This window comes from Nerophis ophidion, linkage group LG20 (genome assembly GCF_033978795.1).
Source record: "Nerophis ophidion isolate RoL-2023_Sa linkage group LG20, RoL_Noph_v1.0, whole genome shotgun sequence".
Taxonomy (NCBI): Eukaryota; Metazoa; Chordata; class Actinopteri; order Syngnathiformes; family Syngnathidae; genus Nerophis; species Nerophis ophidion.
Window position 1 is genome coordinate 2,930,801 of NC_084630.1, and position 16,069 is coordinate 2,946,869.

At 39.8% G+C, this 16,069-nt stretch overlaps 2 protein-coding genes across 11 annotated transcripts in view; one reads left to right on the forward strand and one right to left on the reverse strand.

The window, feature by feature from the left end:
* Window positions 1-16,069, reverse strand: part of sgms2a (sphingomyelin synthase 2a) — a 246,777-nt gene that overhangs the window by 23,308 nt on the left and 207,400 nt on the right. Inside the window, exons 1-2 of one of the 10 annotated variants that reach the window (XM_061880310.1) lie at window positions 8,044-8,185; window positions 7,492-7,576 (exon numbers count right to left, since the gene is read on the reverse strand). The exons of 8 other annotated variants lie outside the window; for them this stretch is intronic. In XM_061880310.1, coding sequence (XP_061736294.1) covers window positions 7,492-7,541 — 50 coding nt within the window. In that variant the 5' untranslated portion in view covers window positions 7,542-7,576; window positions 8,044-8,185. Of the gene's footprint in view, window positions 1-7,491; window positions 7,577-8,043; window positions 8,345-16,069 lie in introns of those variants that run through there. One more of the 10 variants, XM_061880309.1, reaches the window with a different exon arrangement.
* Window positions 12,615-16,069, forward strand: part of papss1 (3'-phosphoadenosine 5'-phosphosulfate synthase 1) — a 43,090-nt gene continuing 39,635 nt past the window's right edge. The window contains exon 1 of the mRNA XM_061880308.1: window positions 12,615-12,826. Within this exon, the coding sequence (XP_061736292.1) occupies window positions 12,767-12,826 (60 nt within the window). The 5' untranslated portion in view covers window positions 12,615-12,766. The remainder of the gene's footprint in view (window positions 12,827-16,069) is intronic.

Consider the following 16,069-nt stretch of genomic DNA (forward strand, 5'->3'; position numbering starts at 1 on the left):
AGCACAACTTGGGAAGAGTGGAAGGGGACTACAGATCAGAAGGTGGGGGCACATCTGGGTATCTTAAAGGCCTACTGAAATGGGATGTTCTTATTTAAACGGGGATAGCAGGTCCATTCTATGTGTCATACTTCATCATTTCGCGATATTGCCATATTTTTGCTGAAAGAATTTAGTAGAGAACATCCACGATAAAGTTCGCAACTTTTGGTCACTAATAAAAAAGCCTTGCCTTTACCGGAAGTAGCAGACTATGTGTGCGTGACGTCACGGGTTGTAGGGCTCCTCACATCCTCACATTGTTTACAATCATAGCCACCAGCAGGTAGGGCAATTCGGACCGAGAAAGCAACGATTTCCCCATTAATTTGAGCGAGGATGAAAGATTCGTGGATGAGGATAATGAGAGTGAAGGACGAGAAAAAAAAAGAAAAAAAGGCAAGGGCAGTGAGAGCGATTCAGATGTTATTAGACACATTTAGTAGGATAATTCTGGAAAATCCCTTATCTGCCTATTATGTTAGTGTTTTAGTGAGATTGTATGGTACCTAAAGGTCGGAGGGGTGTGGTGACCGCCAGTGTCTCCGGTGGGAGGAGGTAATAGTCCGCAGTTTCAGGAGGACGCAAGCTCCGCTCATAACTACGGTAAGAGTCGACTTACTACCACAATTTTCTCACCGAAACCTGCCGGTTGACATGTGATCGGGATCCATTGTGGCTTGACCGCTCTGTTCCATAGTAAAGTTTCACCTTCAGGAATTTTAAACAAGGAAACACGGGCTGTGTTTGTGTTGCTAAATGCTAAAAGCTTCCCACCTCCATCTTTCTACTTTGACTTCTCCATTATTAATTGAACAAATTGCAAAAGATGCAGCAACACAAATGTCCAGAATACTGTGTAATTATGCGATTAAAGCAGACTACTTATAGCTTGGACCGGGCTGGAAAAAAAATGTCCGCTGCAACCGGTGACATCAAACGCACGCGTCATCATACCGCGACGTTTTCAACACAAAAATTTAAAATTGCAATTTAGTAAACTAAAGCGGGCGTATTGGCATGTGTTGCAATGTTAATATTTCATCATTGATATATAAACTATCAGACTGCGTGGTCGCTAGTAGTGGCTTTCAGTAGGCCTTTAAACCACATATAGGGTGGATCTAGGTGGACCTAGGGCCGTGCTTCTCAACTGTTTCTGTTATGAAGCACCTAGGAAGAAGAAAACATTTTGACCGACTATCATTTGTTTATATAATTGTTGGAAGTACAATATTGCATTCTCGTTAACATGAACGACAACAAAATAGGAAGAAATACATCAACTTAAAACAAAGAATAGCTTTATTAACATTGTTTTTAGTCTGTAACAGAAAATAGTGTATAGATTTGCCTGAAAAAAAAAGTAATATTTTTTAAACCATAGAACCATTTGATACTGGAAAAAAAATATCAACTCAATGTTGCCTATAATTCACAATCTTAATGAGAGACAAGAACACACGTTTTCTTAAAATGTACTCTGACTCGTAAAACAAATAAAAGCCTGCTTACTGTGTATGAGAGGTCCTCTATGCCAGTGATGTACCCCCTGTGAACATTTTTTTAATTCCAGTACCCCCTAATCAGAGCAAAGCATTTTTGGTTGAAAAAAAGAGATAAAGAAGTAAAATACAGCACTATGTCATCAGTTTCTGATTTATTAAATTGTATAACAGTGCAAAATATTGCTAATTTGTAGTGGTCTTTTTTTAACTATTTGGAAAAAAATTTATATAAAATAACTAAAAAAAATTTTGAAAAATAAACAAGTGATTCAATTATAAATAAAGATTTCTACACATAGAAGTAATCATCAACTTAAAGTGCCCTCTTTGGGGATTGTAATAGAGATCCATCTGGATTCATCAACTTAATTCTAAAGATTTCTTTACAAAAAAAGAAATCTTTAACATCAATATTTATGGAACATGTCCACAAAAAATCTAGATGTCAACACTGAATATTGCATTGTTGCATTTCTTTTCACAGTTTATGAACTTACGTTCATATTTTGTTTAAGTATTATTCAATAAATATATTTATAAAGGATTTTTGAATTGTTGCTATTTTTAGAATATTAAAAAAAAATCTCAAGTACCCCTTGGCATACCTTCAAGTACCCCCATTTTGAGAACCACTGGTCTATGCCACCCATTATCAATCAATCAAAGTTTATGTATCTAGCCCTAAATCCCAAGTGTCTCAAAGGGCTGCACAAGCCACAACGACATCCTCGGCTCAGATCCCACCATCAGGGCAAGGAAAAACTGAACCCAATGGGCTACAATGAGAAACCTTGGAGGGGACCGCAGATGTGGGGACCACCGCCCTTAGCGACTGGTGCAATGGACGTCGAGTGGATCTAGTTAATAGTGTTAGAGTCTAGTCCATTAACCCCTCTAAATCAGTGGTCCCCAACCACTGGTACAGGTCCGTAACGTATTTGCTATCAGGCCGCATAGAAACATTAATTAATTTAGAACCTACCGCATTTTCTCCGACTTAACTTTCGCCTGTCCCACTAAACACACCAATAAGCTTGTTAATAGATGTATAGAACAACTCCTTAGTTATAGTACATGGGACAATGCACGTATAATATCTTACGTGCCAGATTGTAGCCAAAGGCTAATTTTCATCTGCAGTGCCCTGCAGGGTCATTTTATATAGCAGCTGTTTTTAACCTTTTTGACCTCGGGACCCAACATTTCCACTACAGAGGAGCCCGGGGACCACTCCAATATTAACACTGAATTAGTCATTAGGGACCGAATGTCTCTTTGGGACAGAGGACCCTATTGTATTTCTAAGGTCTTATTATTATTATACCGCCACCTTTTTGAGCTGTAATTTGACCCCCTTAACATGCTTCAAAACTCACCAAATTTAAACACACACATCAAGACTGGCAAAAATTTGCTATCTAATCAAAAAACCAAAGCCCAAAACTCAAAATTGCACTCTAGCGCCCCCTAGGAAAAAACACGGACAAAACTGACTGTAACGTTCATTAGGAATGTTGTATAGACATAAAACAAAAACCTCTATGTAGGTCTGACTTAGACCTAGATTTCCTACTCTGACCTCCTTCAGCAAAAATCAACAAGAAATTGGCAAAAACCCCTTCAAAACAAAAGTTTCCTAAAACATATAATTTTTGCCTCTTTGAGCTGTAATTTAACCCCCTTAAAATGCTTTACAACTCACCAAACTGGACACACACATTAGGACTGGCGAAAATTGCGATCTAAGAAGAAAACCAAACCCCAAAACTCAAAATTGCGCTCTAGCGCCCCCTAGGAATAAAACACAGACAAAACTGCTCCTAGGAAGAAAACACAGACAAAACTGCTTGTAACTTCCGGTAGGAAACAAAAACCTCTATGTAGGTCTCACTTAGACCTACATTTCATTCATTTACATCCTTCAGCAAAAATCAACAGGGAGTTGGCAATTACCCGTTCAAAACAAAAGTTTTGTAAAAACCCGTCACCTTTTTTCAAACATTATCTCTTCTGAGCGCGTTTGTTGTGTCGGCTTCAAACTCGCACAGGAAAGAGATTGAACCCTTCTGATTAAAAGATGCGCAAAGAGTTCTTCTAACTGCTCTGGTTTTGATTTTACGAGCCTTCAAAAAACTGCAGCGCTGCTGCCGTCTCAAGATGGCCGCTTAAAAGCAGGAAGCACCAGCGTGACCACACAATGCAGAGAAGGTAGGTACTGTGCGGGTAAAGATGTGTTGACTGGGTGAAAGAAGGAGGCACCAGTTTGACTCCAGGATACAGAGAAGGTAGGTAATGTGTTGTCTGGGTGATGGCAGGAAGCACCCGCGTGTATGGGTGAAAGAAAAAAGCACCAGTGTGACTCCAGGATGCAGGGAAAGTAGGTAATGTGCAGGTAAAGATATGTTGAATGGGTAAAGGCAGGAAACACTAGCAAAAGTCGGTCCCGTCCATCGCTGCTTGCAGCCTTAATCTTACTCTTGATTTTGATCATATTCAATAATTATATCTAACCTACTTGCTACCTTATCAAATTATACAAAAGCACGTGTTATTCACAAAGATTATATTATTAATTTAACAAATAAACCTTGAAGTTATAGCCAAATAAACAAATACATTCTCAGGGGTTGCTCGAAAGCCCAACACTGGGTTAAGAAACACTGATATATAGTATATGCCATCTCTGCTGATCAATTTGAATGTAGTATTGTGTTAGTTTATTTCATTTGATTTTACAATAAAAAATGGCAAAATGGGTTATACTTGTATAGCGCTTTTCTACCTTCAAGGTACTCAAAGCGCTTTGACACTATTTCCACATTCACCCATTCACACACACACACATCCACACACTGATGGCGGGAGCTGCCATGCAAGGCCCTAACCACCACCCATCAGGGGGAAGTGTCTTGCACAAGGACACAACGGACGTGACGAGGTTGGTAGAAGGTGGGGTTTGAACTAGGAACCCTCAAGGTTGCTGGCACGGCCACTCTCTCAACTGCACCATGCCGTCCCATCTGTTAAGATAATAATCTTAACAGTCGGCATTCCCAGTGAGAGCAGACATTGTACAGTAAGTGATGTTTTGTTATGTTTGTTGGCTCTTATGAAGTCTGCAGTGAGTAGTAATCATATTTGATCTTGTGGAGTGAAAAAGTGAACGTTTTGATGAAATAAATGCAACGCTGTTTGCTTAAAATGACCAAAATACGTGAATATTACATGTTATTATGAATGCGCCTGTTACTACATGAAATATATACTTTAAAGTGATATAACCATCCTAACAGTCGGCATCCCAGTGAGAGCAGACACTGTACAGTAAGTGATGTTTTGTTATGTTTGTTGGCTCTCATGAAGTCTGCAGTGAGTAGTAATCATCAGTGATCTTGTGGAGTGAAAAAGCGAACGTTGTGATGAAATAAATACAACGCTGTTTGCTTAAGATGACCAAGATATGTGAATATTCCATATTATAAATGCACTTGTTACTACATGACATACATACTTAAAAGTGATATAATCATCTTAACAGCCGGCATCCCAGTGAGAGCAGAGACTGTACAGTAAGTGATGTTTTGTTATGTTTGTTGGCTCTCATGAAGTCTGCAGTGAATATTGTATTTTCCGCACTATAAGGCGCACCGGATTATAAGGCGCACCTTCAATGAATGGCCTATTTTAATATGTTGTTCATATATAAGGCGTGCATCTTAAGGCGCATAGAATAGATGCGACAGTAGAGGCTGAGGTTACGTTATGCATCCATTAGATGGAGCTGCGCTAAAGGGAATGTCAACAAAACAGTCAGATAGGTCAGTCAAACTTTATTAATAGATTACGAACCAGCGTTCTGACAACTCCGTTCACTCCCAAAATGAATAAACAACTGTTTTATTACTTTCCCAGATTCAATAAACACGTAAAAAACAGTCTGATACTGTTACGGTAGAGCAAACGTTAGTGCAATCACAATATAGTAACACTCGAAATAGTGCAAAGCAATAATATATCAATAACTCAACGTTGCTCAAACGATAATGTCACACAACACAACACAACACAACACACAAAATAAACATGTAAAGCTCACTTTATTAAGTTATTCCTCATCCACGAATCCCTCAAATTCTTCTTCTTCAGTGTTCGAATCAAACAGTTGGGCGAATACGGCATCCAACATGCCCGCTCCGTCTCGTTGAAGTCGTCATTAAACGAGTCAGAGTCGCTGCTGTTAATGTTAAATTCTCCCGCTGCTGTTCTATTCCCGTCTTCTACTGTGTGACTGATCGCCTTGAGTTTAAACTCGCCACGCCTCCCGCAGTCATATTTCCCAGGAAATATGACTGCAGAAGAGCACTTCTTCTACGGGGGAAAATAAGGTAGATGGCTGATTACCGTATTTGCGAGACCTCTTGTGGGATGTTTAATTCGAACACTGAAGAAGAAGAAGAATACGAAGGATTCATGTGTGAGGAATAACTTAATAAAGTGAGCTTTACATGTTTATTTTGTGTGTTGTGTTGTGTTACATTAACTTTTGAGCATTGTTGAGTTATTGATATATTTTTATTGCTTTGCACTATTTTGAGACGTGGTTAATGGAGTCAGTGTCGCTGCTGTTGTCGAGCAGTTCAGTGACAATTCCTGCTTTCCTGAAATCATGTCTCTCAATAGGAGCCATTTTGGGGTCTTTACATTTAAACACACAAATGGAAATGAAAACGGCACGGCCTGGCACAGTCATACATCAATCAATCAATCAATGTTTACTTATATAGCCCTAAATCACTAGTGTCTCAAAGGGCTGCACAAACCACCACGACATCCATCCCAGCATGCACCGCACGCTTCTTCTCCAACGGGAGAAAAAAAAAATCGGCGGCTCTCATGAAGTCTGCAGTGAGTACTAGTAATCATCAGTGATCTTGTGGAGTGAAAAAGCGAATGTTATGAAATAAATGAAACGCGGTTTGCTTAAAATGACCAAAATACGGGAATATCACATGTTATAATGAATGTGCCTGTTGCTACATTACATATATACTTAAAAGTGTGTATATAAATCCTTTATGGAAGTGTTTTGATGTTTTTTAAGCGCTTAAAAGGCAGAAGAGAGCGACTCTGAGGTGGGAGTCTTTGGCGGCCAGACGAGAGGCGAATAGGTCCAGGCCTTTCATTTCCAATTGGGAGGGTCCGGGGGGGCCTTGGTTAGACCACATCATAGGGCAGGGGTCGGGAACCTTTTTGGCAGAGAGAGCCAAGAAGCCAAATATTTTCAAAATGTATTTCCGTAAGAGCCATATAATATTTTTTTCAACACTGAACACAACTCAACGCGTGCATTTTCAAGTAAGACCAACATTTCTAGAGTATAATAGGTCTCTTATTCTTTGTAATAACATTGTTATTCTGAAGCTAACTGTGGAGGGGGCGTGGCCTCCGGGCCTGCAGCGAAGCGGGGTGTTGCCAGGGCCGACCTCGAAATCAGCGACAGGTGCGTAGATGGCCCAGCTGGGCCTTGTTTTCTAATCACATGTCGCTCTGTTTATAAGCAGCAGCCAGGAGAGAGCGAGAACGAAAGAGAAAGACAATTGCTGGAAAGCAACTAAGAGACTTATTAAAAAATAAAAAAATATTGTAACCCTGGAACAGGCTCTCATGTCGGTGCCTGGTGGTCTGAAGAACCCCCAAGAGGGCAAGCCCCACACTAACCAATAATAAATAAATTACTTCTTACCATTAACGCAACTTCTTGAACATAAAAATGCATGAGAATGTTTTATATTTTGAACGTTATTTTTGATTACAAGTGGAATTATTCATTATTTATCGTGCTGAACAATGTCGGCTCAGATTTATCCGAGAGCCAGATGCGGTCATCACAAGAGCCACATCTGGCTCTAGAGCCATTGGTTCCCTACCCCTGTCATAGGGTTACCTTACAGACCACAAGTGGGGCGCACTGCCTCCATAATGACAGGCAGTCATTGAAAATGGTCCTTTAAGTCAGTATGTAACTGCATCTAGGAAGGTCACACACACACACACACACACACACACACACACACACACACACACACACACACACACACTGGGTGGGGCAACAGGTCATTCATGGCTCAGTCCTGTAATTACTTTCTCTATTTCAGGCCGACCCAACATCTGGGAAATTACCATTGGATTAAAAGGGAGGACTCACTCTGGCTAAAATGTTTATTATAAGAGTGTTCACATTTTAAAACTTTTAAATGGATTATGAAGTGCATGTCATATCACATATTTACATAAAAGATGACCAGTCACAGCATTAAGTACTTATGTTTTATCAATAATGCTAAGTTTTCCATTAAGTGGATCATACTAAGAGATGTTTCTAATATTTCGCTTCGCCCTGCATTATAATAATATTTCCAAATAGGAGTCTTACATTGTATGTCATTATCTTGTGAGGAAATGGATGTTTATTTCATTGAGTTTGAAAGCATCCTACCTGTCTCTGTCAGGCCTCTCGCTGTCTTCTCCTGGAGTCGCAGTTTCAGGAGACTTTGATGACGAGCTCTCTCTCCTCCGGGATGAGTGCTCCGTCTCAGAGGACAAACCCTCGCCTTCCACAGATCGCTCCTCCCCGACGCCAATTATTTCCCTTGCGCCGGCCATACTCCGCTTCCCTTCCCACCGTGTCCATCCCACTCGGCCGCCCCGAAAATGTAGTTGAAAGAGCTCGGCCGCGGTTACGTCACGAAGAGCGGCGTCATAAAGCCAAACGGCGTGGTGACGTTTGGTCTCCGCGTGAAATAAAGGCGGCGATGGCTTGCTCTCCCAATTCTACGAGGGCGAAACGGGATGGGCGGGTGAAGGGCGCCCTCTGGCGAGCATGGTTTGCATTACACCTCACTCACAGGTCACTTCATTAGGCACAGCTTATATTCAACAATAACAGTATCAAACATTATTTACCAACGCGGCTTGACAGGAAAGGTTAAAAAATAATTATCAAAAATTCTGCTTGTACAACTATAATTGCATTTTAATTTTTTATGTTTTATTTGATTAATTTTACAAACAATTGAAAAATATTAATAATAAAATCCTTTTTTTTTCTCTTTGTCATGAAAAAGGGAAATTTTTGTCATGAAAAAGAGGTTTTTGTGGTTGGTGCACTGATTGTAAGTGTATATTGTGTTTTTATGTTGATTTAAAAAAGAGTATTTTTTATTTTTTTTAAATAAAAATGAATAAAAAATGTTTTATCAACTGATTGCAATAACGTAAATTTGTTTCAACTATTAAACGAACCAAAAATATGACTTATTTCATCTTTGTGAAAACATTGGACACAGTGTGTTGTCAAGCTTATGAGATGCCATGCAAGTGTAAGCCACTGTGACACTATTGTTCTTTTTTAAATTTTTTTTATAAATGTCTAATGATAATGTCAATGAAGGATTTTTAATCGCTGCTATGCTGTAAGTATAACTAATATTGATACTGTTGTTGATAATATTAATTTTTGTTTCACTACTTTTGGTTTGTTCTGTGTCGTGTTTGTGTGTCCTCTCAACTGCTCTGTTTATTGCAGTTCTGAGTGTTGCTGGGTCAGGTTTGGTTTTGGAATTGGATTGCATTGTTATGGTATTGCTGTGTATTGTTTTGTTGGATTGATTAAAAAAATAAAAATTAATATATATATATATAAATATATGCATATATATATGTATGTATACATACATATATATATATATATATATATATATATATATATATATATATATATATATATATATATACACACACACACATATACATATATATAAATGATAAATGATAAATGGGTTGTACTTGTATAGCGCTTTTCTACCTTCAAGGTACTCAAAGCGCTTTGACACTACTTCCACATTTACCCATTCACACACACATTCACTCACTGATGGAGGGAGCTGCCATGCAAGGCGCCAACCAGCACCCATCAGGAGCAAGGGTGAAGTGTCTTGCTCAGGACACAACGGACGTGACATGGTTGGTTCTAGGTGGGATTTGAACCAGTGACCCTCGGGTTGCGCACGGCCACTCTCCCACTGCGCCACGCCGTTATGTATATATATATATATATATATATATATATATATATACACATATATAGCCGTTATGTATATATATATATATATATATATATATATATATATATATATATATATATATATATATATATATATATATATATATATATATACATAACGGTTTCTCTTTTAAGCATAGGTTGTATCTTTTATTATGCTTAAAAGAGAAACTGTTTAATATACATCACCCAGACCTGTCATCTCTCAACAAGCGCAGCGAAATCATCTCAGCATGCCGTCACAGACGGAAACACCTCCTAGGCAACACATGAGCCAATCACCATGCCCCTACGCCTGCCTGTACCCACCCACTCTGTGCCCTATATAAACCATTGTATGTGAATGCTTCCATTAAAATCTCCTGACGATTGAGGGAACCCCTCATGAAACAGTTCTGTAGAGAATAAGTAGTCTTGTGATTTTTCCCACATCTACATATTGCATTCTACGACAGTTTCGAGCACTGTTCTCTGGATAATCCAATCAAGACATATATATATATATATATATATATATATATATGTATATATGTATATATATATATATATTTAAAAACTAAAATAAATGCGATTAATACTTGCAGTTTTGGGGCTGGAGTTCGTCAGGGTGACGTAATAAGAGTGAATCTACCCACGCTTATCTCAGCTCAAATATACAATATGGTCTGTGTATCTTTTGGTCATGTTTTTGTTTTTCATAAATGGAGATTACAAAAAATATATATTATCCACCCATCCATTTTTTTACCGCTTGTCCCTTTCAGGGTGTACCCCACCTTCTGCTCGAATGCAGCTTAGATAGACTCTAGCACCCCCCGCATCCCCGAAAATATGTATTATTTGGATTTTATTTAGAAATACAAAAATTACAATTGAAATAAACAAGCGTTTTTTTTCAATATAGAAGAGCAATAACAACATCTAAAAAAAGGTTTATTTCTAAATAAAAAATCAACTTGTTAGAAAAAAAAAAGACCAAAAAAACAATAATTTTTTTAATATTCCGGAACCGGAAATTGCTTTTCAAAGCCTGGCCTGTGAAGGGAAAACGTGGCGTTGTACCATTCACCAGAAAGACTAAATCAATGTTTTTCAACCACTGGGCCGCGGCACACTATGTGCCGTTAGATATTGTCTGGTGTGCCGTGGGAAATGATGCAACTTCACTTAATTGGTCCAAAAAAATATTTTTTTTGCAAATGAATAATTATAATCTGCAAATACTGTGCCGTTCCTTAGTGTCCGTCCAGTGTAGAACTTGGCTGCAGAACTGTGATTCCACTATGCAAGACCACAGCGTGCAGGTAAAAAAAGGTATGTAATGCTTAAGCCAAAAATGAGCAAAAGGAAAAGGCAATAAAGCATAGGGATGGCTATGTAAAATGACAGTAAAACTGAACTGGTTACAAAGTAAACAGAAACAGAATGCTGGACGACAGCAAAAACTTGCAGCGTGTGAAGCAGAGACGGACGGCGTCCACAAAATACATCCGTGCATGACATGGCAATCAACAATGTCCCCAAAAAGTCAATAGCCTTGCTTGCTAATGCAAAGCAGGTGCGGAGAATAGCGCTCAAAGGAAGACATAAAACTGCTACAGAAATAACAGCACAAGACAAGAACTGAAGCACTACACACAGGAAAACACCAACAAACTCAAAATAAGGCAAAAGGAGGACCTGGTGGAGTTTCATTTTTTAACGTTTTCTGCTGGTGGTGTCCCTCCGCATTTTTAAATGGAAAAAAATGCGCCTTGTCTCAAAAAAGGTTGAAAAACACTGGAATAGATGATGAAATGTTTTATATAAAATACACTTTTTTTTCCTTCTTCTTCTTTTGTTTTTATGGCGGTTGGCAAGCAACCTTTTGGTGTGCATTACCGCCACCTACTGTAATGGAGTGTGGACCGAGGTGGATCCCTACTCTATATTCTTTTATTTAACCCAGTGTTTTTTAAATATGTGTATATTTCTTTATACCCTATGTTTTCTGAATGCAATCCTAATATCCTTGTGGAGGGGTCCGGTCCGATCCGGTGGCCATGTACTGCTTGTCTGTGTATCGGCTGGGGACATCTCTGCGCTGCTGATCCGCCTCCGCCTGGGATGGTTTCCTGCTGGCTCTGCTGTGAACGGGACTCTCGCTGCTGTGTTGGATCCGCTTTGGACTGGACTCTCGCGACTGTGTTGGATCCATTGTGGATTGAACTTTCACAGTATCATGTTAGACCCGCTCGACATCCATTGCTTTCCTCCTCTCCAAGGTTCTCATAGTCATCATTGTCACCGACGTCCCACTGGGTCATTATTGTCACCGATGTCCCACTGGGTGTGAGTTTTCCTTGCCCTTATGTGGGCCTACCGAGGATGTCGTGGTGGTTTGTTCAGCCCTTTGAGACACTAGTGATTTAGGGCTATATAAGTAAACATTGATTGATTGATTGATTGATATACCTCCCACTTCTAACCTAATATTTTCTTTTGCTAACTTATTTTCCAGTATTTCTCTTTCCCTAGAATATTCCCTACATTGTATTAAGACATGGTCAACATTTTCTATCTGGTCACGGACCATTCCTCGGTCTTATCCTTATTATAAACTTCCGGTTCCGGTGTAAAAAAAACCAAAAAAACTTAACCGATTAAAAAAATGGCCTGACAGGCGATTTAATTTCGTTTAATGTAATATAACATGAAAATAAAACATATTTATGGATTTAGCTGTTTCTTTTATATACTTTTTCTTGCATTTCAAAATAAAAGCGTTTTTCAATTTACATGTGTGACAAGCGGTAGAATGGGTGGATGGATGGATGGACACGAACATATCAATGACCATAATTGACATTGACCAGATTCGCTGTGTCACTCGGAGTATTTGTTTTGTTACTACAAGACCAACAAGTCCTTTCGTCAGAATCCGCTGACTCGCCGCCCCGCCTACTACGGAAGTACGTCATCACTTCCATTGCGACGTGGCTTTTCCCGGTTCCTGTTTCTGATCGCCTCTTCTTCGGTGATACCTGGACGGGGCAGCCCGATAACACACCCAGCAGAGCGCCCTGACGGCATTAAAAGCAGCGGCCCGGCGGACAACATGGAGATGTACGCTAACTCCCAAAAGAAACGGAAACTAAACAACACAACCGAGAACTGGGTGAGTGAGATAATCCTTCATGCATTCCTCCATCCAGCCAGCAAGCCTGCATGGGCGCCGAATAACTGCAGAGATCATACTTGGAATGGATTATTGGACGATGAACTTAGTTGGTGTTGAATGGTTCCCGCTAGAAAAAAAAAGGGCCAAGTCGCTCGCACATCATCCCCGAAAATTTGGGAAAACGTGATTACATTACTATTAGAGAATAGAATAGAACAGTGGTTCTCCACCTTTTTTCAGTGAACATTTTTTTTAATTCAAGTACCCCCTAATCACAGCAAAGCATTTTTGGTTAAAAAAATAGATAAAGAAGTAAAATACTGCACTATGTCATCAGTTTCTGATTTATTATATTGTAAAACAGTGCAAAATATTGCTCATTTGTAGTGGTCTTTCTTGGACTATTCAGAAAAAAAGATATAAAAATGACTAAAAACTTGTTGAAAAATAAACAAGTGATTCAATTCTAAAGCTTTCTACACATAGAAGTAATCATCAACTTAAAGTGCCCCCTTTGAGGATTGTAATAGAGATCCATCTGGATTCATCAACTTCATTCCAAACATTTCTTCACAAAAACCGGCATAGCTCGGTTGGTAGAGTGGCCGTGCCAGCAACTTGAGGGTTGCAGGTTCGATTCCCGCTTCCGCCATCCTAGTCACTGCCGTTGTGTCCTTGGGCAAGACACTTTACCCACCTGCTCCCAGTGCAACCCACACTGCTTTAAATGTATCTTAGATATTGGGTTTCACTATGTAAAGCGCTTTGAGTCACTAGAGAAAAGCGCTATATAAAATATAATTCACAAAAAAGAAATCTTCAACGTCAATATTTATGGAACATGTCCACAAAAAAATCTAGCTGTCAACACTGAATATTGCATTATTGTATTTTTTTTCATAGTTTATGAACTAACATTCATATTTTGTTGAAGTATTATTCAATAAATATATATATATAAAGGATTTTTGAATTGTTGCTATTTTTAAAAAATCTCACGTACCCCTTGGCATACTTTCAAGTACCCCCAGGGGTACGCGGACCCCCATTTGAGAACCACTGGAATAGAAGAATAGAATATAAAGTACTTTAATGATCCCTGGGGGAAATTCAGCACTCACAATAAACAATAATAATAATAAATATGACATATATATATATATATATAAAATATATGAATAATATAAATATATTCTACATTTAAATGCAGTCAAGAAGGAACATATGCATTATACAGTCTATTAGCTGTCGGTATGAAGGACCTCCTGTGTCATGCTGTGTTGCGTTTTGGGAGTCCGAGCCTTCCACTGAATGTGCTCATTCTCTCCGCAAGGTCCGAGTGTAGTGGGTGGGAGGTGTTGTCCATAAAGGCTAAGAGTTTTGCTAGACTTCTCCTCTCCGACACCACCGCCAGAGAGTCCAGCTCCACTCCCACCACGTTACTGGCCTTCTCTACCAACTTGTCCAGTCTGTTTGCGTCCCTCACTCTCAGCCCGCTGCCACGGCATTCAAGAAAGTGCCATGTAGAACATCTTCAACATCTTTGTACAGACATTGAAGGATCCTAACCTCCTGAGGAAGTAGAGGCGGCTCTGTCCCTTGTAGAGGGCCTCAGAGTGTTTTGACCCATTCAGCTTGTTGTCGATGTGTACTCCGAAGTATTTATAATCCTCAACCATGTCCACATCGACCCCTGTAGTACTCCTCCTCCTTCCCAGGTCCACAACCAGCTCCTTGGTCTTCGTCACATTGAGTGGGAGGTGGTTCTTTCCACACCACGTGACAAAGTCCTCCACCAGTGTCCTGTATTCCTCCTCATCACCATCCTCAATACACCCCACTATCGCAGAGTCATCAGAAAACTTCTGAAGGTGGCAGAACTCTGATTGATAGTGGAAATCGGTGGTGTAAATGTTGAAGAGGAAGGGGGAGAGGACTGTACCCCGCGGGGCCCCGGTGTTGCTGACCAGCCTGTCAGACACACAGTCCTGCAGTCGAACGTACTGTGGTCTGTCAGTCAGGTCATCTACAACCAAGGGGGCCTCCACCTGCATCTTCTCCAACTTCACACCCAGAAGCCCAGGCCGTATAGTATTGAAAGATATGACAACGGAATGTTTTATCACAGACACCAGTCATGAAACATGTATCTTGTTTCTTTTTGGCAAGTTTATTTCGTGCGTCCCCGCTAATGACAGATATCCCTTAGGTCTGGCACCCCCAATGTTGCCAGGTGGAAAATGACAGCTCACTGCTCCTGAAGCTTTTCACTCTATTTCAGTGGTTCTCAACCTTTTTTCAGTGATGTACCGCCTGTGAACATTTTTTTAAAATTCAAGTACCCCCTAATCAGAACAAAACATTTTTGGTTGAAAAAAAGAGATAAAGAAGTAAAATGCAGCACTATGTCATCAGTTTCTCATTTATTAATTTTATAACAGTGCAAAATATTGTTGATTTGTAGTGGTCTTTCTTGAACTATTTGGGAAAAAAAAGATACAAAAATAACAAAAAACTTGTTGAAAAATAAACATGTGATTCAATTATAAATAAAGATTTCTACACATAGAAGTAATCATCAACTTAAAGTGTCCTCTTTGGGGATTGTAATAGAGATCCATCTGGATTCATCAACTTCATTCTAAACATTTCTTCACAAAAAAAGAAATCTTTAACATCAATATTTATGGAACATGTCCACAAAAAATCTAGCTGTCAACACTGAATCAATCAATCATCCATCCATCCTTCCATTTTCTACCGCTTATTCCCTTTTCGGGTCGCGGGGGGCGCTGGCGCCTATCTCAGCTACAATCGGGCGGAAGGCGCCGTACACCCTGGACAAGTCGCCACCTCATCGCAGGCCAACACAGATAGACAGACAACATTCACACACTAGGGACCATTTAGTGTTGCCAATCAACCTATCCCCAGGTGCATGTTTTTGGAAGTGGGAGGAAGCCGGAGTACCCGGAGGGAACCCACGCAGTCACGGGGAGAACATGCAAACTCCACACAGAAAGATCCCGAGCCCGGGATTAAACCCTGACTACTCAGGACCTTCGTGTGGTGAGGCAGACGCACAAACCCCTCTGCCACCGTGAAGCCCCTGATATGTTCATTAATGCGCATTGTATCATTTCCACAAAGTTATAACAAATTTAACAAATGGCAACTTCCCATGAGGAGTTTTATTGTACATCTATAGACAAGCTCATTGGTGTGCCCAGGTTTTGTCAA